The sequence below is a fragment of the Danio aesculapii genome, chromosome 16 (assembly GCF_903798145.1).
Source record: "Danio aesculapii chromosome 16, fDanAes4.1, whole genome shotgun sequence".
Taxonomy (NCBI): domain Eukaryota; kingdom Metazoa; phylum Chordata; class Actinopteri; order Cypriniformes; family Danionidae; genus Danio; species Danio aesculapii.
Window position 1 is genome coordinate 32,612,886 of NC_079450.1, and position 23,586 is coordinate 32,636,471.

At 36.5% G+C, this 23,586-nt stretch overlaps 1 protein-coding gene across 1 annotated transcript; it reads right to left on the reverse strand.

Annotated features, from left to right (window-relative positions):
* Positions 1-1,994: 1,994 nt before the first annotated feature.
* On the reverse strand, positions 1,995-18,636 carry efna1b (ephrin-A1b). The gene is made up of 5 exons (XM_056475923.1): positions 18,376-18,636; positions 5,230-5,525; positions 3,395-3,460; positions 3,185-3,283; positions 1,995-3,065 (listed from the first exon to the last, which is right to left on the reverse strand). The coding sequence occupies exons 1-5, from the start codon at positions 18,471-18,473 to the stop codon at positions 2,935-2,937; spliced, it is 690 nt and encodes a 229-aa protein (XP_056331898.1). The 5' UTR covers positions 18,474-18,636; the 3' UTR covers positions 1,995-2,934.
* Between the last annotated feature and the right edge of the window lie 4,950 nt (positions 18,637-23,586).

Here is a 23,586-nt window from a genome sequence, read left to right on the forward strand (position 1 = left end):
AATGAGTGTGAATAGTCGTGTATTATGTGTTTTCGTTTGTAAAGTGCGGATAGTGATTGTTATTCTGAAATGTAGTAAAAATATAAGCATGGCCTAGGAGCGTTTTTTATTCTAAAACATAATTTTGAAATGAAAATGCACTAGTGTAATTATAGCCAAAAACAAGCCATTCATCAGCTAGTCTCGCATAACCAGACCTCAGACAGATGGCTGAAGGTCTGGGAACTTTGGCCACATTGTTCTATAAATTTTGTTTCTCATGTAGGCCTACTGAAATGACCAGTTATTTTGCCCCTTTTTATTTAAGGAAGTGTGAATATTCTGCCAGATTCCATGTTGCACTTGGAAATAATCTGACATCCAAATAATGTTGTTTTTAATATTTTGTGGGTTATAATAACATAGTACATACACACACTTTAATTCTCCCAACAAAAGAAAAACACAAGGAATCAAATGTGCATGTGTGGAAAGAAAGATACAATTTGTACTGCAAGTTTGCTTGCTTATTTTAAGTGTATGATCTCATTTTTATTTACTCCATTTTCTGCTATTTTGCATTTGTCAAAGCTTCCACTACATCATCTGGATAACTTAACTCTATCTTGACAAATGGTAGTTTGTGAAAGCACGTTTAAAGGGATAGTTCACCCAAAACTGAAAATGTACTCACCCATTACATGTTCCAAACCTGTTTGACTTTCTTTCTTCTGTTGAACTAATTTGAAGAATGTTGAAAACCTGTAACCATTGACTTCCATAGTATTTGTTTTTCCTACTATACGAGTTCAATTGATACCAGTTTTCAGAAATATCTTTTTTTTGTTCAACGGAGTACAGAAACACAAAGATTTAGAACCACACGAGGGAGAGTAAATAGTTAGTAAATTTCAATTTTTGTGTGTAATACCCCTTTAATAGTTTTACATGTATATACGGTACATGTAATACCCTCACCGGCCACTTTATTAGGTACACCTGTCCAACTGCTTATTAATGCAAATTTCTAATCAGCCAATCACATGGCAGCAACTCAATGCATTTAGGCATGTAGACATGGTCAATATGATCTGCTGCAGTTCAAACTGAGTATCAGAATGGAGAAGAAAGCTGATTTAAATGACTTTAAATGTAGCATGGTTGTTGGTGCCAGACAGGCTGATCTGAGTATTTCAGAAACTGCTGATTTACTGAGATTTTCATGCACAACCAGCTCTAGGGTTTTCAGAGAATGGTCCGAAAAAGAGAAAAAATCCAGTGAGCGGATACCTTGTCTGATGAGTCACATTTGGATGGTAGGGTCAGAATTTGGCGTCAACATCATGAAAGCATGGATCTATCCTGCCTTGTATCAACGGTTCAGACTGGTGGTGGTGGTGTAATTGTGTTGGGGATATTTTCTTGGCACACTTTGGGCTCATTAGTATCAATTGAGCATCGTGTCAATGCCACAGCCTACCTTAGTATTGTTGCTGGGCATGTCCATCTCTTTATGACCAAAGTATACCCATCTTCTGATGGCTACTTCCAGCAGGATAACACCATGTCATAAAGCACCCATCTCAGACTGGTTTCTTGAACATGACAATTAGTTCACTGTACTCAAATGGCCTCCACAGTCACCAGAACTCAATGAGCACCTTTGGGATGTGGTGGAATGGGAGATTAGCATCGAGGATGTGGAGCCGACAAATCTGCAGCAACTGCTTGATGCTATCATGTCAATATGGACCAAAATCTCACAGGCATATTTCCAGTACCTTGCTGAATCTATACCATCAAGGATTAAGGCAGTTCTGAAGGCAAAAAGGGGTCCAACCCGGTACCAGTAAGGTGTACCTAATAAAGTGGCCGGTGAGTGTATTTCTTATAACAACCAATCATTTCACTTCAGAAGGTATTTATGTAACCCATTAATTTATCCATAACTATTTCTTTAACACATACAAATGCATACTACTTGTAGTCCCCTTTTGAAAAAACTCTTCATACACTTTTATTTCATAATTAACAAATGTCTTTATTTTATATAACTCTCAGTATGTACATTTTTACAGAACTATTTACAGGTTTATAAACCAATACAGTACAAAACACACTTTTTTTTTTACAAAAGAAACTTTAACTTATTGAGAAAAATTCAACCGTTTGAGTAGCTTGTGCGTGTTGTGCTCTCTGTCAGAAGGCCAGCTTCACTCTCACAAACAGCACAAACAGCACAACCCAACATTCCTGTTCAAAACCAAATGTGTCATGAATAAAAAAACAAACAAAAATCTGATCTCATCTATACATTAGTGCCAGTACATTTTGTAGGGTGTGTTCACATTACATCACAGAAACCAACTGAAACTACAGCAACACTAGATTGAAAACACAGGGGGAAAAATGGCACTGCTAGAAAACTCATCTAGATTCACAAACACGAACATCAATTCTGTTTAAGGTGCAAGATCAGGGTTAGTTTCACCATAACTATTGTGATCTTTGGCTCAAATCGGTACAGTAGAACGAAGGTCTCTATCAAACACAACATCTAGCCTAGTGTTCACCCGTGTTTATCACAAATCCAGTTATAACGATGGAAAACACCTCCAGTTTTTAAGGGTAGCTCTGAATCACATTGGTAAATATAATAGATTTCCAGGAAAACAATGAACACGTATAAAAAGTCAAATAAAAAGAGCTGATGGGGTACAGAACTGCAAATACTCTTCAAAAAAACAAAAAAAGAGAGAGAAGGTTCTTCAAAAACACCTTTTCTCTGGTCACTCTCACAAACACAAACACGTCACTCAGCAACTTGCACGCCAGCACCAAAAAACTTCAGTTTGTAGAAAATTCTTCGTATAAAATCAGTTCTTAGAGCCAGTATCCGGCACCGGCTTTAAAGTCTTTAGCGTCCAAACGGACCAGTGTCCATAAAGCCTTCTTCTATGAAGTTCGGTGGAGAACCAGGCAGATTAATGTAGAGATCAATGTGACAAAACTGGAGACAGGAGCCACGCTAACACCTGAACTCCCAACACTCCTCTGCACCACAGGGATCATGGCAATAGGGTCGTCTAAAAGCACAAGAGAAAGATTTAGATACATTTATGTGAATTTGTAACACTTTGGATTATAAAACTCCTCATCTTTTCTGAAGGAAGTGGAAAGAAGTGTGTCAGAAAGAAGTCCTCACCTGCTGGAAGTCTGTTGGATGGGTTGTGGACTCCTCCAGCTGCCATCTTTCCCTCTATTTCTTCAACTTTTTCCAGTATCTTCTTCTTGTTCTTGGAGCCTGAGACATTAAATGATAGAGTTGGATAATTAGTGGTTTTGGTTGTTGGTGTGATCTAGTAAAGACTGCAGAAAGGTCTTGCTGTGAAAGTGTAGAGCTGATCTGACTTACCGTGAGGTCCAACAACATCCACCTTCAGTCTCAAACACTCCTGGCCATGATGGTGGAGAGGCTTGGCTGTGGAAAAAACAGAGTGAACATTCAGAATTGGAATCTGAAAGTTGGAAATCTGAACAATGACATCATTTTAATTGAAATTTTATTTAGTTTAGTAAAAAAAAAAAAAATGTAATGATCAAAATTACATTTAATAATCCCTTCTTTATGAACAATGTCCCATTTTATAGCTTTTTTATGTGTTTTTTTGCCATTTTGTACTTCTGACTTGATTGCGCCACATGCATATATATTTTTAATAAGCAGTTAAGCGGTTTTGCTAAACAAATTTTGAATAAATTACTAGATCATTCAATATCAATACGTTTTTGAGGACTCATACTAGGGTTGGGTGATGTTGACCCATTTGTCATCGTAATATGTCTAATGTAAAACATTGCGATGGACGATGGCATCGTCGTCGTAGCCGGCGGTGAATTAATTATTTATGAATAATTAAGTAATTCATAATGAATTAATTATTTGTAGCCTACCGTTTCAACTACCTGACCCGCATGGTCTTTGTTTTACCCATAACCAAATCCTAAATAACTAAACATAAGTTACACACAAATAACCACCTGTTAATGACTTTTTCCGCAGGACTGTGGCATGAATAGTCAGAGTGATCTGTGTCGTTATAATGGCGTCGACAAACTTGGTCGATAAAAAAGATGCACAACCAACAGCAACCAACCAACAGTATCTGAGGTTTTGGCTGAAATGACTAAATACTAAATCACGCTAATTATTACGTACGCTGTGACACGTTACCTGATAGATTCAAAAGACTGAAGAGTCGATAGATAAAGAAAAGATTAATAATACCACGTTTAACAACTATAGTGAGAAGCAATCCAACGGTACTTGCTTGATAAACTCTCAAACGCCAGTGTGAACGTGGATCGTTTTCATTCTAAAATGTCATTTTAAAACTAAGACGTATTAGTATAAACGGGGTCGTGTGTATTTTTCGTAAGCAGGTTGCTGCTGTGATAGAGCGGGGCGGAGGATTGCGATGCCGGCTCAGCAACGTAATGTCTATAGGCCATCTGCAATGGACGATGGCATCGTCTATCTACCCAACCCTAACTCATACTACATAACAAAAGTATTTAAGAGTTTTCACTACAATATTTGCTGTTTTATTTCATTCGTTTGCAAATTAAACATGGTAATTTATTAAATACATTTTAATTATACTTCTATTATCATTTATTGTATTATAAGCATTGTTAGCAGATTTTCCAAATAGATTTTTCTATAAATTAAAAGATCAAATAAAATATAAACGTTTATATCCAAATAAATGTTTTAAAGATTTTACTGATCACAGGGCCAGACAGAATCTGCTAACTTTTTTGTTATTTCTGCGCAGAATATTGTAAAAAATCTGCAGATTTATGCGGAATGAATGATTTTGGGTGTATCGTAACTAAAAACATATTATGTTAAATAAAATATCACCCATTTTTAACGTTTATTTAATGTTTACAATGCAAATCCTATTAGATCTATTTATTTGGTAAACAAAACAAGTCTCATATAACATCTACCATAGATCTACTAAAAGACTGAAAAAATGACTGTATTGCAAGTAAATCATACGAACGTATTCATATTAGTCAGAAATATTACTGAAATTAATTTAAAAACTGAATAAATATACATTTACACACAACTAAATAAATCGACTCAATGATGGGTTGAAAATCTGCGGATATCAGAAATGTTTGAAAGATTTTACTGCTCATTAATTGCGGTAAACACGCTAAATTATGGACACTTACAGATATAGTAGTAACTCTCGCCCTGGCGAAACTCCTTTCCCAGAGTGAATGGTGTAAAGCGCTGGAACTTCTCGGAGAACTTCTCGGGTGCGTGAGGAGCGAAGGGTCGCGAACACTCCCAGCGCAGCTGATCAAACGAATGCGGCTTGCAGTTCTCATAGTCCTCCAGCTCCACCATGTACAGCACATATCGCTCTGCCTCCTGGGAAGCAATCTCGCCATGCGCGTAATGAGGGCAGATGATGTCCAGATAGTCATTAATGCGCACGTCCACGGTATAATCGTCCCAAAGGAAACTGGAAAGAGGAGAAGAAAAAAAAAATCATGAGTGACTGTCAGTGATGTAATGAAGCAAAGACACTCCTCAGGAATAACATGAGTCAAAAACAGACACTTGACATGTACAAACAAACAGAAGAAACGCGCAGGCGACACAGAAACAGCCAGAGGGAGCGTTCACTGCTCCACCCTAATGCACGTGTGTCAGGGAAACACCCCAGTAAAGCCCTCTTTTCTTCTGCTGTCACAGAGTGATTTTATTTTCCCTTTGTACTAAATACAAAAGTTACATTTGAATCAATTTCTGAGGGTTTTTTGGGCTTGTTTTGTGCACTCAATTTTTTTTGGTTGACTTTTTTCACAGTGATTTAGAATTTTTCACTTTTTCATATTTTTATGGTTTGATGACCTTTAAATAAGATTGAAAGGTAGACATGGGCCGATGTAAGATTCTGATGGTATGATAACCTTGGATAAAAATATCACGATTTCATGGTTTGACGGTATTGTGATTACTGCTCTTAAATATATTCTTTTTAAATGTCTGGGTGAAAAACTAAAACTTTTTTCCTCTTTCAACACAATATATTTCATATTGAGAAACATTTTAAATATTTTGTTTAAAGTAAACATGTCATGCTAAATAATTCAATTGAATCATTGACTTCTGCGCTCTTCATTTGTTCCAGAAACACAGATTTCTTTACAATTTAAAATTTTCTGCTGGAGATACTGCTGTCCCAAAAGAAAAAAAACGTAAATAAAAAACCTTACATATTTGGAGGAACGGTATAGCAGAAGATTTTGGCCTTTTTAAAACCTTGACTTTTCCAAACCATGGTAAGCCTTGAAAACAGTTATCGTCCCATGCCTATTGGAAGGGAGCCTTTTTCGAGACCACAAAGGCCTTTTCTTTGGTATATTATGTGATATAATACTAAACACTCAAAATAAAAGAACTATAACATGATTAAGAAAATAAGACATGACTTTAAGGTGAGTTAGTATAAAAACATTTCAAATGTATATTTATTTATTTTCTATTATTATACTACCATTGGTGTTGAGTGTAATTAGTTACAAAGTAACCATGCTGTAAAAAGCGATTAGTTGACTTCACTTAAAAAAATTAAGTAAACTCCTTGCCTTATAATTATTAATTAAACAAACTATGCACTGTAAAAATGATATGATTAATTAGTCCTGACAGCATATGTTTTAGGTCATTGTAACTTACTAAACTAAGTTAATCATATTCTAGCTTAATTTCTTTAAGTTACACAAGCTGTTTTAAGTCAGTTTAACATAATATTGATAAGTTCAATGGACCCATAAGGTTAAACTGATCCAGCCTAAAAATGTAAGGCAACCAGGAATTTTTACAGTGTGTGCATGATAATAAAAGTTAAGTCAATGGGTTTACTGACATTTTTTTGTTGTTGTTTTTCAAGTAAAATTTAAGTAAATCACTTTTTACAGTGTAATTAAATTACTTTTCTGCTATAAAATGAAAGTTCATTTTAGGCCATTTAATTGCAGTTACTTTTTTTACTTTTTGCAATTTCTGTGCAGAATTTTGTTAAAAATCTGCGGATTTTGGGAGTATCATAACTAAAACCTTAATAAATGAAATAAAAATAATACCTTTTAACTTTTTTTTATGCTTACAATGCTAATCCAAAAACATCCACTTTATTTGGTAAACAAAGAAAGTCTCCTATATAACAACATATACAACACTGAAAATATGACTTTACAAACTTTATTGGTATTAAATCATATGAATATTTTCATATTAGTCAATAATATTACTGAAATTAATTATAAAACTGAAAATATATATATATATATATATTTACACATTTACACGAGTAAATAACCAGAATTAATGATGGGCTAAAGCTCTGCGGAAATCTGTGCGTGCAGAATCCGTGTGGGCCTACTTACAATATACTTGCCTAAAATACTGTAAATTTAACAGCGCTATATGAATCAATGCAGAAAAGCAGCATAATATATATTTTGCTGAATAAACTAAGAACTATTTATCAAGACAATTGCATCTGCATAAGATAAAATAAGTAATTGAGAAATACATTAGTACCAAATACATTTCAAAAAAATCGTTAAAAACAGCCATGTTATATGATCTTCTTGTTCTCTTAGTATCAGAGACGGAGCCGCTCTGACTGACTGACAGCCTCTTTGAATCGGCTCTCTGTGTTTTTACAGCCTCCTCTCCGTCTGTCTCTCCTTTTATTGACGTCTCATTTGCTTTTCTCATTTTCATCTGATCTGAAGCTTCCCTGCCGATGTTGCCAGATGTACAAATGACAAATCCACAAGCCTCACAGTGTGTTGCCTTTACTTTCAAGTTGTCCATGATTTATTTTAAATGTAGTCTTTTTTTTTCTCTTAAACTGTCAGCACATAGCATACCTGAATAAATGTTTTCTGAATACTTCAAACTATGTTGCTTCGTGGTCAGTGGACTGTATCTGATTGGCTTAACAACTTATTCTGTTACGATGTACAATTGAAAAAATATCTTCACATTAGCATAACATTCCCTCACACAGCCGTCACAACACACGGCGGTCTCTTTTTCCCCCCAGAATGCCCTCTGCTCGATCACTTTCCCCCTTTTGGCACATGCATTTGTTATTGTTGCCATCGGGAGCCGTGGTTAAATGAAGGACAGACACAGAGGCTCCTGACCGGCCCCCCGTTGTCCATTACAGCCCCCTTCATCTCTGTCTTTCCCACTGAGTGGTGAGCATTGGTTGACCTGACTAAACAGCCTGGCGCTTTGTTCAGACGGAGTAACCAAACACATCAGTAACTTCATTAGCGCCGCCTAATGTGGAGATTAGAGTCAGACTCGCTCCACTTCTGATCCGCAGTGAGATCTAAAGACAGTGTGTATGCACTGCTAAGCCAGATGACTTTACACTGGGTGGGTTTTGTGTGTGTAGGACGGCAAATGTGTGACAGGTCAAAACTTTGAGTTTACATTTTAAATAGTTTTGCTTAGGGCGGCACTGTCGCCTCTCAGGAAGAAGGTCACTGGTTCAAGTCCTAGCTGGGTCAGTTGGCATTTCATGTGGAGTTTGCATGTTCTCCCCGTGTTCGACATGGGTTTCCTCCAGGTGCTCCGGTTTCCCCCACAGTCCAAAGACATGGTCGAATAAACTAAATTGCCAGAGTCTATGAGTGTGTGAATGAGAGTGTATGCATGTTTTCCAGTGCTGGGTTGCAGCTGGAAGGGCATCCACTGTGTAAAACATATGCTGGATAAATTGGCGGTTTATTCCCCTGATGACCCCTGATAATATTAATAATAATAATAATAATAATTCCTTACACTCAAAGCACTTTACACATCCTGGGATTTTTTAACAACCACAGAGAGTCAGGACCTCGGTTTAACATCTAATCCGAAAGATACTCAGCAGTATTGAGTCCCCTTCACTATACTGGGGCATTAGGACCCACACAGACCGCAGGTTGAGTGCCCCCTGCTGGTGTCACTAACACCACTTCTGGCAAAAACCTAGCTTTCCCATGTGGTCTCCCATCCAGGTACTGACCGGGGGCAGCCCTGCTTAGGTTCAGTAGGCAAGCAAGTGAATAAAAGGACTAAGCTGGAGGAAAATAAATGAATGAATGAATTTTTTCGCTTGTCAAATTGATTTTAAGGCAAGACACTGCATGTGAATGAAGTACAAAAGTAACTAATAGTTAAACCGCAATACTTCCCCATTTGATTGATTATGTTACGAACTGCAAACATTTTTTAGTGTTACAGTTTTTTAACACTGATTTCAATGACAATTTAGAATCAAAGCTTTTTTGCAGAGTGGGATTTGGGAATCTTTTCTATTACAATTCATAAAATGCTGTAAACAACCGAAAAATAAATCCCTTTTTTTTGTTGAAGGCTTCTGTGTGAACGTTTTGCTGTGACTGAGGGGTTGATGGCCACGTCTCGCTTCCTGATGTCCCTTTGAAGCAGTGGACATGTAGCTGTGTGAAACCTTGTGACAATGTGTTTGCAGGATCAAGACAACGCCACAAATTGGGTGTCATTAACTTGTCTCACACACTCACTCTGGCTTCAGAGGAGGGGTCAGTCTGACGCCTTTGCTCAATGAGGTGTTTGCAAAAATGGCAGTACTGCTGTAAACTAATATATTAGGCATATTAACCAGTAACTGATATGGTAGCAAGAGAGAATATACAGTGCTCAGCATAACTGAGTACACCCCATTTTGAAAATGAATATTTGTATTCATTTCTCAGTGAATATAGGCAATGTATTTTGATCCATTTAAACAAAACAGATTTATTAAACAGATATATTTATTAAAATAATATTTTAGTTACCAAACATATTTAGAAATCGAAAGATAATACAATTAAATTCAAGCAAAATATTGCAAAAAAAAATTACAACCTACAAAATTTTAACATTTATTTTTCATTTATTTTGCTTCTTTTGATTTTTCCTCTTTTTAAAATTTATATTTAATATTTTTCTATAATATAAATTTGGGTGTACAATTTTTCGGACCGTTATCTTAAGTTATTTTGTTAGATAAGCTCCAGAATTGGCTTCAGTACTGACTAATCTAATGTATATGCACAAATATTGTATAGCTTCCTATTAAACATATGATAGATTTGTGAGGCCTGTACTTATATATGCTGAGCACTGTATATATTTACTGGCTATTATTATTGATATCAGCAATTATTCAATTTATCAATAGATATATACATTCCATACTAGTTACAAGCGAATATTAATAATGTTACAATCAATTTTGTAACCTCTCCATGCATCTCTACTTCATTCTCAGAGTGGGAGTGAGTGCTGGGCCCCACACTGTGATTCCCATGTCAGTGTAATCTCTGTGAGCTGATCAAGGTCACTGGCCGATAGCTGAAACAATCACAGATCAGCTCTGTTGTGTTTCTCCTCTCAGTGATCGGTCACTTCAAACGCTGCGCTGCCGCTGGTTCCCGTGTGACTGTTTGCTGTGTGACGGGCTGAGCGTGAGATTGACGCTGGTGTACGAGGGACGCAGATTCATGTAAACATCACACATCTAGAAGAGCGTCAGTACCTGTGGCCCCTGAGGGCCCCAGCGCCCGTCTGTCTGCCTGTCAGGAGGCACACAGGAGCCAGTGTGTGGGGCTGAAGACTCTGGGTTTAAAGCTGCACTCAGTAGTTTGTTTACAGTTTAGTTTGTTGACTGACTGAGTTATGTGAATCTGATCAATATGGTGGCCTGTATCAGGTCTGTTTGTGTAGAAAAAAAGCTGAATGCAGTGCAAATATACCCAGAATTTATTTCAATTTTTTTATTTTACTGAAAAAAAGATTAAATAATTAAAAATTTTAAATCAAATACATTCACTAAGGTCACACTGAATTGCTCAAAAGTGACAGCAAAAAGAATTCTCCAAAACTCTATTCATCACCGTTGTAAAAATATGAATTATTCTGAAAACTGCTATTAACAATGAACGTTTCTTAAGCCGTAAATCAGCATATTGAAATTATTTCTGAAGATTAATATGACCCTGAAGACCAGATTAATGGTGATGAAATATCAGCATTCAATCACCGGAATAAATAATAATAATAATAACTCCTTACATTTATATAGCGCTTTTCTGGACACTCAAAGCACTTTACACATTTTTTTTGGGGGGGGGGGGGGGGGGGGGGGGGGGGGGGGGGGGGGGTCTCCTCATCAGCATCCACCTGCATGTTACGATGGCAGCCATATTACGCCAGACTGCACACCACACACCAGCCGATTGGTGGAGAGGAGACAGAATGATGAAGCCAATTTTTATATGGGGATGTTTAGGAGGCAATGATGGACAGAAGGCAAATTTGGCCAGGATGCCAGGGTTAAACCTTTACTCTTTTTTTGAAGGACAACCACAGAGAGTCAGGACCTCGGTTTAACGTCTCATGCACAAGACAGCGTTCACTGAGCAGTATAGAGTCCCCATCATTATACTGGGGCGTTAGGACCCACACAGAACGCAGGTTGAGCTCTTAACACCACTTCCGGCAGCAACCTAGCTTTCCCATTTGGTCTCCCATCCAGGTACTGACCGGGCGCAGCCTGCTTAGCTTCAGTGGGCAACCATGTGAGTTGTAGAGAGCTATCTGCCGTCAACTAGTATAAATTACACTATTATATGTATTTAAATATAAATCAGCCATTTAAATAGTAGTAATATTTCAGAATTTTGCCATATTTTAAAGTATTTTGATGTCATAAATGCAGCCTCCGTAATCCTTTGAGACTCTCAAAATCACAAAATCAACTTAATATGTTTAATTTGCTCTGGGACAAATGCTGGTCCCCTTTCACCTTAATATTTTGCCTGCTCTCCCCCTCTTTCACTCTCAGTCGACCGTTTCAAACAGTCAGGCAGGTCAGTAATGTCAAAGTTCAGGGTCAGATTTTTCAGACACACCCTTGCTGAGTCAGCAGGACACACACACAGAGAGAGAGAGAGAGAGCGAGAGAGAGAGGGTCAGTTCTGTGTGCTTCAGGACAGATGTACTCACTGCCAACTGCACTATATTCACTGTCAGCAGTCCACACACACACACACACACACACACACGCTCAGCTGAGGCTTCGGTTACTGAAAACCTTTAAGACCTGCTGCTTGTCATGACAAGTATTATGATCCTATTTTAGCGGCTTGTTCTCACACTATCAAGTAATAAAACCTGTCTGTTCAAGCGAGTGCACGTAGCTTTCGCGCTATTTGTGTCTGTCTGGCTTTTTTCGTTCTTTATTACACGTATAATATACCGAGACATCTCAGTCTTACGCCTCCGTCCAGTTAAAGTCTGACATGTTCAAGGTGCTAAGTCCCCGCTAAGTCCTTTTAACCTCACCAGTCACCGCTCTCTCACTTTCTTCTCATTCTCGTATTGTCCTTCTCTGTGATTACATGCCAGTAATTACCCCAGCCGGAGCGGAGCGGGCCGGAATGCCAGCCAGATAATCCGCTCTTCCAAACCGGGGATTATCACACTGAGCACACGGATCACACCGCTGCTATTCACCAGCACCAGCCCAAACAGGCCGTTTGCAGGGGTTGAAGTGGGGGTGGGGTTACAGATACATGTTTCAAGCTGGAGTCTGGGTAAGGCTGAATATATCAATATCAGCTTTACTGAAGTATGGTAAATGTGTGCAATAGGATATACATATCACAATAGCTTGAGACTAAAACATTGCATAAAAGAAGTTTAATTTTCAATTTTGCATTGCATTGAGGTGTTTTAAAGCTGAAAATTTATAATAAAACCACCTTTTAAGTGACTAGAGGTTAGTTTAATTTATTTGTTAAAAATAAAATGCATCAAAAACTTATTCCAGAGTCACCAAGAAAGAATTTATTATTCAATTATTTTAAAAAATGATTTATTTTAAGTCATAAAATCTATAGACACGAAAAAGTTAATTATTTTTAATCTAGAAATAAATTAATTGTTGACTTAAATAGTCAGATAAACTCAGAAATCTACAATTTAGTGACACAAGAGTGTAACACAAGTATCTTGGTTATATTTTCAGTCTGTATATATATATTTACTTTACTTGTACCAATTTAAATTGCACCCTTAAAATGTTATCAAATCCCATTTGGAACATTTTCCTATTTTTTTCCAACTCTGAGTGGGGGTTGTGCGGTTACATGGATATGCATGCATTTCTGTGAGACTTTGTTTGAGTTTAGAGTAGACAACCAAATTTTTACACCATCCATCACTGTCTTTTTGCTCCACCCTGATTTATATACATATTATATATTTTTTTATCCCCTCTTCCTCCATCTTCTCCACCCTCATTCTTTCTCCTCTGTGTTTAAAATCACATTATAAACCTGGGCCTCTTCATTCAGCCTAATTTTTTAGAGAAACACTCTTTTCTTCCAGACTGACCTCTAACCCGCACCCTTCCCCCAAGCCCGATCTTCCTCACCCCGTCCCTTACAAATGCCTGATTTCCCCCTCCTCCTCTTCTCTTTCACTTTTAAACAGATGCTAATTGCCTGTTGATATGCTAGCTTGTTGTTTGGTAGCACGCTGTGAGCTTTATTCAAAGTCAGCACCTTTTTGGGTACCTGTGAAGTAAATAGTAAACTGAAAACAATACAATCACAGACACAGAAAGGTACGAATCCTGTAGGTGGCGACGATGAGCTTCTGAAGACAAACACTTGACCTGAGGTAATAAAACAACACAAGGCAACGAGCTTCTTGTTCATTTGTTTACATTTGTGAGCTCATACGGGTCACACACTTTACTACGCAGAGAGTTACACAATGTAGCACACTGCAGACAGAAAAACAGGAAAACTCCAACTCTACAAGGCAGTGGGAATCAAAACAGTAATCAAGGACTGAAAGAGACGGCTTCTGTGGGAAAAAGTAGATGGAAAGAAGGAGCAGGGAGGGTTTGAGGATGTATAAAGAGAAATATTGAGGAAGTCTGGAGTAGAGATAAGGAGATGAGAGAAAGAGCTGAGGAAAAAAAGGTTAAAAACAGAGAAGTTTTATTTTTTAGAACTAATGGTTCTGTGAGGAATCCATGAAACCTTTTCATTCCACAAAAAGGTTTTTAAGAGTCTTTAGATTATTAAACTCTATGAAAAAAATTGATTATTTTCACTAAAATGTTCTAAGGTGAACCAAAAAGTTCTTTTATGGCATCAACGGCTATCTTTCCATCCAGTTTTGTTAAATTGCACTTTTGGATTATCGTATTAAAGAATACGCTGCGAATAAAGCAGCATTTCCATCCAACAAGTCAAAGCGAACAAAATCGTCACTTCCTGATTAACTGGTGCCAAATATCAACAGTAAAAACGGAATTTGCTGCAGTAGAAGAAGCTGCTTGAATCTTTTCTTTGTTTAATAAATGACTTGCACCTCAGAAGGCAATCCTGACATGCAGTGAACGCTCGGTGGCGTTTAAAGGTGTCAGACGCAGAGCACAGGCGCTCTTGATTCTGGAGGTCATTAATAATATAGTAACACTAATACTGAAATGGTTAAGGCATTTTAGAATGACCAAAACAACATTTCAGATAATCTCTTATAACAAAATCACATGACCTTTTATAACGCGCATACTGGAATTTGTGCGGTAAAAGTGTTTCCATCGCAGTTTAAGCGCATCTTATCTTATTGAATAAAAATTGATCCTACTCAGTTATGCACGTTTTTTATGTGCATTTTCAAAATTTATGCGCATCTCGGCATTTCCATGACCCGGTTTTTTTATGCACATATTTAAAATGACATCAAAATAGGTGGATGGAAACGTAGCTGTTGTGAAATCCCCTTTTTGGTTCTTCCTGGCTCCTTTATTTTTAAGAGTGAAGGCGCAAGATCATTTATAAACATCTAAACTGACCAGATTATTTGCTGTCAATTATTAATCCGCATTACTTAACAAGCTGAAACCCTAAAAATGGAACTCTAATCTGCAAAAAAAAAAACACTACAGCCGAAATGGTGCGGAAAGAGCTGTGGTTTCGTAATCAATCAAACCTCTAGATTATAGAAGATTCTATAGTACTTTGTGGAATTATGGATTACATTTCCCATACACATCCATTTCTGTGAAAACTGGGATTAGAGAGCACTGGATTACACTGGAGTCTATGAATATACACAGATTTTTTTTTCTGTGTGAATGGGTCATCCGGCCAGATTACACACATCTACGTATAATCTCTCTGTTTCACAGATTACAGACTTGAGTGTGTCGCCTGCTGTGTTTGCGTGCATTTATGAGCCAGAGACAAAAAAGGAGAGAGAAGGGGGGGGGGGGGGGGTAAAGATGATAGATTTACACCCTGTCTGGATATGTATGCTGATCTGTCTCCTTAATTCCTTCTCAAGACAACAACTCAGCACTAAATGATTTGATATATGCTAACAGATCAAACGAAGTGAGTCTGGAGAGGAAGGGATGGACAGAGAGGAAACTGGGCGGACAATGAGTGGACAGCTGAAAGGTCAAGTATAGCAACATGTTTGCTGGAAGGAATCCCAGTCTACTAAATATACCCCAATCGCACTGGCAGCCAGCAAAACTTTTGCTCGGTGAATGCATATGACAACATGTATGCAAAAATAAACTCATGATTCGGGGCAAAATTAATCCTTCGATGATGCTAACATGATGGGACTGTATATTTCCCCTTCAGCGCACTTCGCGTGCAAGCGTAGGCATGTGACGAGCACAAAAACAGACCTTCGAAAACAACGTCCATATGTCAATCTGGACCTGAAAATCCAGTCTCCCGCAGGCGCAGACTCACGCACAGACCCGTCAAACCAGAGCGCCGACTCGCCAAAGGCCACGCGCAGAAGATTATATCATTACCGCTCACTCACACCTACTCACTTACAAAAACACAGCAGTGTGTGTTTGTGTTTGTTTGCATGTAAACGTTTCTTCACCACAGGCAGAATCAGAAGATCACGCCAATTAATATTTAACACCTATCTGCCATTGATTAGTCGAGCCTGACTAATCCAGTTACATACCGACTGATTGAGTTTCACGGGCTGATTGAACAATCAGTGGCTTTGATGGAAAGAATAGCAAAAGAAGAAACCTGCAAATCCCTTTAATGGTGTTTCTTTCTTAGAAACACAAGATTAATAACAGAGGTTTATCTTGGATAAAAAGACACCACAATAACACAGATCCCACCACACCTGCCAGATTATGACCAGCTCAACAAGAGATTATTTTTACAATTCTGGTTTTGATGTGTGGGCGTTTGTTTCTAACGTTTTCAATGCTAATAGACTTGACACTGTGAGTGTCTTTGTGTGTATGTGTGTGGAAGAACCAGAGCTTTAAAAGAGAGCTTTGCACAGATTTTTAATGTGGAGATTTTCGGAGGGCTTAGTGTTTCATTATTACAAATTTCCTTGTTGTGGTTATGCAACATTTTCCGTGGATGTAGACCACGTCGGGATTACAGGCCGGACCAAACACCAGACTGCTGCCCATAATCCCCTCCACCTCTTTTTCCTCAATCCTCATCTCTAACTTAAATAACCAATCCTTCATCTTTCTCCTCTGCCTCATTCACAGCGGGTCCTAAAAAGAGTTTGGTGTCTATTACATGATTTCTTAAAACTAAAACAGCTTCCTTCACGCACAGCTGCTGTTTCTTATACCGATAGTTAGCCAGGCTCTTGTGAGACCGTGTCTGGTTAAGGCTGGTACTCTCAAGTTGCGCAACACAGACACTGATAGATTACTCACTGAAAGCCAACTGAATCACAACAGACGGTGTGAATCACCTGTGACATCATGAAAAACTTCCAATCGGGTCATGGCTCTGAGCACGAATTCAGTTCTGTTATCTCCAGTTCACTTTTATCACAACAAGTTTACAATTGTGTACGTGCAGAACAAGACAATGAAAACGAAAAGGGGAAAGATATTATAAAGAATTCTGTTGTGCATTCTTAAAAAGAAAGTTTCCAAAAAACTTTTTGGCAATGATGGGATTGAAGAATAATCATTTTTGGTTCTCCAAAAGACTTTTCAATGTTGGATTCTTAAAATAATGACACTATCTTAGTGTAAAGAACATACAAAATGACTGAAGAAATTTTAGTTGAATTTAAAGCTTCTATTGACGTTAAAAGTTTTACTATAAACACAGACCACAATAAAGATCTTTTATTTTTTTTAGAATGTCCAATGACATCCACAAATGTCCACTGTCTTGGGCTTGAATTCTAAATCTAACTCTTTTAATCAATTGCTTCAATTGCTGCCATTCATATTGATCTCAAATATGCCTGATAACCTGTCCTTCCTCACTACAAAGTGAGATTACAATCGCAATCATTTGATGAAGCACTCATCCAAGTGCTTTAAGGTTTACACAACCCCCTCATCAGTAAACAGTAACAGCCACAACTTCACATCACACTACAACTAAGAAAACACTTCCAATAGAAAACAAAAAGTAAATACTAACCAAAGATTTTGTCATCCTAACAGTTTATTTATTCCTTCACCTATGTAGACAAATAAGCTACCATTTTAAAATATAAAGCTACAACAACCAAAACTCTTTATAATAAAAAAAAAAATAGAGAAATATATTAAGAACTGGCTAATGAATTGTTATCCTTTATATCAACAGGTTTGTAGTAAGGATAAGAAATATCAGCATGTCAATAAGTGCCCTCACAAATATAGTAAAACCAACATGTGTGTGTATATTTAGGCTGATCTGTCTGTCCATCTGTCTGGTTTCTTTCCATGTACTTCTCTGGCCAGCTGCTGTCTCCTATACAGTAATTATCATGTCATTCACTAGCATGCTAAAGGTTAGACTAGAGGCAGAGATACGTGAACTAACGAAGAAGTAAGTGATAGCTAAGCAAAAAACGTAAACAACTTGAACTAACACAACTTGCAAGCCAGAGTTAATGGCCAGGAAATGTATGCGTTAATGAAATTATGCATTCTCAATCTAAACATGCTCTTATCTGTACGACACTATAAGCAAATGACGGAAAACTGAAAAGATTTCACACATCAATAGATATAGCAGACTGTGAAACTATTTATGCCGCGCATAATACACACTTCATTCATAAACTATTACACTACGCTCTGTATAGTTTACACACTCACACAGCTTGCGTTAAGTGTACTCATGCTGGGATTTCGCAGAAAACTATTAAACAGTTACATCATATAAAAGGCAAAACGAAGGACAAAATACAACAGAAATGTTTTATATGTGAAATAGTAGTAAAAGTCTTACTTTGCGTTGGTGCTGTTCCAGTAAACACTGTGTCGCTCGGCGGATGCGTACCAGGCGCTGACGCTCACCGCGACGCACAGCAGCCACAGAAAATCCATTGAGTCCCGGATAGAAATAAAGCTCTTCACAGGAATACACACGAGTGCAAATTAATCTTTTGCAAGTTGAAAACGCAAATGCACTACTGTAGTGCACGAATCTCTGAAACACTGAATCGAATTGCTCGAGTAACAGGTTTTGTTTGGGTCCCTCACAAACAGACGCGGTTAAATGCCTGGAGAAATGTGCGCTCTTTCCCTTTTATCAATCAGCTACAAAACCACGCCCCTATGGCAGACGGCAACAGTGAAAAGACACGCCTCTACGCACAGGCTGGAGTGATTGAAGACAACAGACAGGACAAATAAATCAGTGCCATTATTTATATACTGTTAGATTCTTTATTGATATTCATTCATTCATTTTTTTCGGCTTAGTTCCTTTATTAATCAGGGATCACCACAGCAGAATGAACCGCCAATTTATCCAGCATATGTTTTACGCAGCATCTGCCCAACGCTGCAACCCAACACTGGGAAACACCCATACACTCACACACGCGAACACGAGGAGAACATGCAAACTCCACACAGAAATGCCAACTGACCCAGCCGGGGCTTGAACCACTCTTGCTGTGAGGCGATCGTGCTACCCACTGCACCACCTGACACACTATTGATATTTATTGATAACTTTTTTTTTGCTTTTAATGTGTTTTTTAGTTTTCATTATACAAATTTTGAAATTGCTAATTATCTAGATTAGTTAACAGGAACTATCAATAAAACATCTAAAGCACACTGTAAAAAATGTAGGGTTCCACACAATTCAGTCATGTTGTCCCAACACAAATAGATTAAGTTAACTTAACACTTGTAACAAATTTATGTGGATCAAACATAAAAAATTGAGTTGTCCCAATGAAATCTCAAGAATTATGTTGTTTCAGCTCATTTTAAATAAGTAGCTTTACATTTTTTTTGAGTGCATATATTATTATTAGGTTATGTTGATTATGTAAGTGATTAATGTTTTATTATATAATTCTTAGTAAGTTTACCAGATGTGTATGTATTGTAAAGTGTTATTTGCTTTATATTGTTATGAACATTTTAAATCACTGTTAGGTGCTTAGAGGTAATCATTTTAGAGCTTATTTCTCATTGTCGTTTATTTTCAGATACTTTTTTATCGAATAAAAGCCGTTTGTCTCTGTAAAATATGTTTTTATATTAAGATTCAGATGATCTTCTATAAGTACAAGTGAATACTAATTTATTTTAAGGAAAGTGGTTGGAAAAAATTTTTTGAGATGAATTTGAGCAAACAAATTAAGTTTAGCAATTAAACATTACTAAATTTAATTTGTTTGTTTAAATTCAGCCCATGTAAATTGTTTGCTACCACTTACCTTAAAAAATGTAGTAAATCCAGTGAATCATTTTTTTCAGTAAACTTTCTTAGCTTACATTTAATAAACATCAAGTAGATGATAAAGCATTTATAAAACATTAAAATAGCTGTAAAATGTAATTATTTCAAACTAAAAAAGTAAAACTGTTTAATAATTTAACAAATTTTAACAATAATAAAAACTATTTTGATAATAATAACTTAAAAAATAATAACTTTTTAAGCTTTTCCTAAATACAATAAAGGACTTTATTTCATTCATTCATTCATCCATTCATTTGTTCATTCGTTCGTTCATTCGTATTACATTTATATATTTGTAATTTGGTTTAAAAACAAACCTGTAGGTTTTATATAACATATAAGTATCCTGCTGTTTACTGACTTAAAACCAGTTCTGCATTAATCACTTTTGACAGCACGTTGAGTAATTTACCGTGGGCAGTCTTTTTCATTCAGTTATGAAATATCACATTTGGAAATTGGGCATTGTGTAGAATGACGAGCAGGCTTTTCCTGGGTATCAATCAAAATCCATAATCCCTTAAATCCCCTTTTACAACTGATAACAGCATTATGACATCAGCTCCCGAATCATCAGGGCTTTTACTCCTCATCCCGTCTCCACAGCCGCTCTTTAACCCGGGCCCGGACCGTCATCCAGGGGTCGAGCAGAGAGCAATTACAATCACTTAAGTCCAACTGTTTTGACTGGAGGGTAGAGAGGTGAGCGAGTGTGTCTACCTGAGGACTAATTTCGGGCAGGGCAGGACAGGCTGGTGCATGTTGATGTTGTTGAAGACTTGAGTTGGGAGTGATTAGTCAAAGTTGAGTGTGTCTGTGTACTGTAAGAGTGAGGGTGCTTTTCCGTCTGCTATGACTGAAGTGCGTCACCTTATCCAGGTGAGCAGGGAAATTATGGATGTTTTTTTCTGTCTGCTCTACTCGGTCTCAAACAGGGGATGAAGAACACAGATCAAGTATTTGAGTAAAAGTACAAATACCCTAATAAAATATCACCGTAGTCAAAGTATAAAGTCCTTTCTTTTGATTTTACAGTCAAAAAACAAAAATACTTGATTTTAATGTACACTGAAAAAAATGATGTCTTCAAAAATTGTTGCAAATTGTCGTGTTAAATTTAAACAAACAAATTACATTTAGTAATGTTCAACTTTGTTTGCCAGCCCAAATAAATAGTTTACAACCACTTAACTTAAAAAAAATTGTAAATCCAAGGAATCACCTGTGAATAATTTTTTCAGTGTACATAGGTGAAAAAAAAAAAAAAAATTTCTACTGTTTTGCTTCTTAGACTTTTACACACCTGAAACTTGTCTATAGCGCTTGTTCACTGCTGCTCTTATAGTTGTGTAAATTGCTTCCTTGTCCTCATTTGTAAGTCGCTTTGAATAAAAGCGTCTGCTAAATGACTAATTGTAAATGTAAATGTAAACATAGGTATTCAAAGTAAAATATGGTGGCTGAGAGAGCTCAAATGCTCTGCAAGTTAAGAAAACACATACATTTACAAAAACAATAACTGAAAAAAAAACCTTCTTCATCTATTACAATACACTTGGACTCAAATTCACACAATACACACTGTAAAAAACAATAGTTGACTTTACTTTAAAAAATTGAGTAAGCATTCCCTTCAAATGATTAAGTAAATGAACCATGTGCATAATTATAAAAATTAAGTTAAGTGAAAATAGCTCTAAGTTGTAACATAAATACTTTACCTTTTCTAAGTAAAATCAATTTTCCACTTCGAAGGCAATGGGTTTACTCTCTTTTTTAAGTAATTGCTTTTTACAGCGCATGCAAATATATACTCAAAAACAATTTTTTTTTGCTCTTTGTTCAAACTACTTATTTAAATACATTGAAACAGTACAATTCTTGAGATATTCATCATAATTGTTTTATGTTTAATCCACTTACATCTGTAAAAACTAAGTTGACTTAGTTCCTTCTTATTCTCTCAGCAACACAAATCGATTGTGTAGAACCCAGCATTTTTTAGAGTGCAGAAAAGTGCTGGGAAATGTGTTCCGGGGACCCTGAATTTTTTTGGGGGGGTGTGTTTTTTTTTTTTATACATTTATATTAAGTTTTTTTTCCCTCTCCGCTGTCGCCACTAGCTTGCATGGTTCGGGATCTGTAGAGCTGCGCATCGTAGGATTTGCTCTTCAGTATTTGGACTCTCAGTAGTGATTATTAAACCACACTGAACTGAGCTAAACTGAACTAAACTTAAACACTACAAACTGAACTACACTGTTCCTATTTACTGACCTTTTATGTGAAGCTGCTTTGACACAATCTACATTGTATAAGCGCTATACAAATAAAGGTGAATTGAATTGAATTATTTAGCAAGAAAATTGTTTTTATTACTAAAACTCTTTTTTTTAAGTAAACATAAAATATATGTAAATAACTTATCTAAACTTATCAAAAAGGCTTGACGTAGGGCAAAATGTTTACTCATTTTATGAAGAACACTATGGAACTGTGCTATAGGCATAGGCCAGTATAAGATTCTGACGGTATGATAACCTTGGATAAAATATCACGGTTTCATGGTTTCACAGTATTGTGATTACTGCTCTAAAATATATTCTTTTTAAAAGTCTGGTTAACAAACATCAACTTTTTTCCCCACACAAAATATTTTATTTTGAGAAACATTTATAATATTTTGGAGCAGTAAACATGTCAGGCCCAATAATTCAAGTGAATCATTGACTTCTGCTGTCTTCAATTTTTTCAAAAACACAGATTTATTAACAATTTAAACAGCATCTTTGGATATCTTTTCTGCTGAAGATACTGCTGTCCTAAAAAACAACAACAAAATAATAATAAAAAAAAAACTTAAAAACCATAGGAACAGTATAGCAGAAAATTTTGGCGGTTTTAAAACCTTGACTTTTCCAAACAGCTGTATACCTTGAAAATGGTTATTGTCCCATTCCTATTACAGCAGCAGGCAAATGCCTTAGTATAATTTTGTGTTATTTTAGTATTCAGCTCAATTTATAAATAACACCTTCCCGTTCAGATGATAACACTCAAATATGCACATGTCCACTTACAAGCACTTCATAGACGGTTTAAACAGCCCGACTTACTTCACAAAAAACTGAAAGTTGTGACCTAAATATGATTTTCATTTACAATAATAAATCCTGAAATGAGGCATTAGTCACGGACACTCAAGCTGAGAGGAGCTGGGCCATTTTTGACTCATTTTTCACTAAGTCTTGACTGGATCTGAGTCGTTTAGACTCTCTCTGATCGTATCATCTGAATCAGTGAGTTGCTGTCTCAATACAGATGAAATCAGAAATGTCTAAGGTAATAATGGGATTTGTGAACCAATTTAATCGACAAGATTCAACTTATTCATGAACCAGAGAGATTATTTCTCAAAAGTTTTTGTTTTAACCTTTATTTCAGTTATTATTATTATTATTACTACTAATATTATTATTTTTTTTTAATTATTATTATTATTATTATTATGAAATGTAGAGGAGTAAAGTAGTACTAACTTAGTTTTGTAATGCAGTGAAGTAAAAATCATTCTCAAATAACAATACTCATCCATGCTTTATTTTATGATGCGCTTGTTACACATTTCCATTTACTTTCTATGTACTTATTTCCATGTACATAATAACAATAAATTATTGGGTGTTGGGTGAAGTTACTTGAAAAAAGTAATAGAATAAAATAAATATATTACAA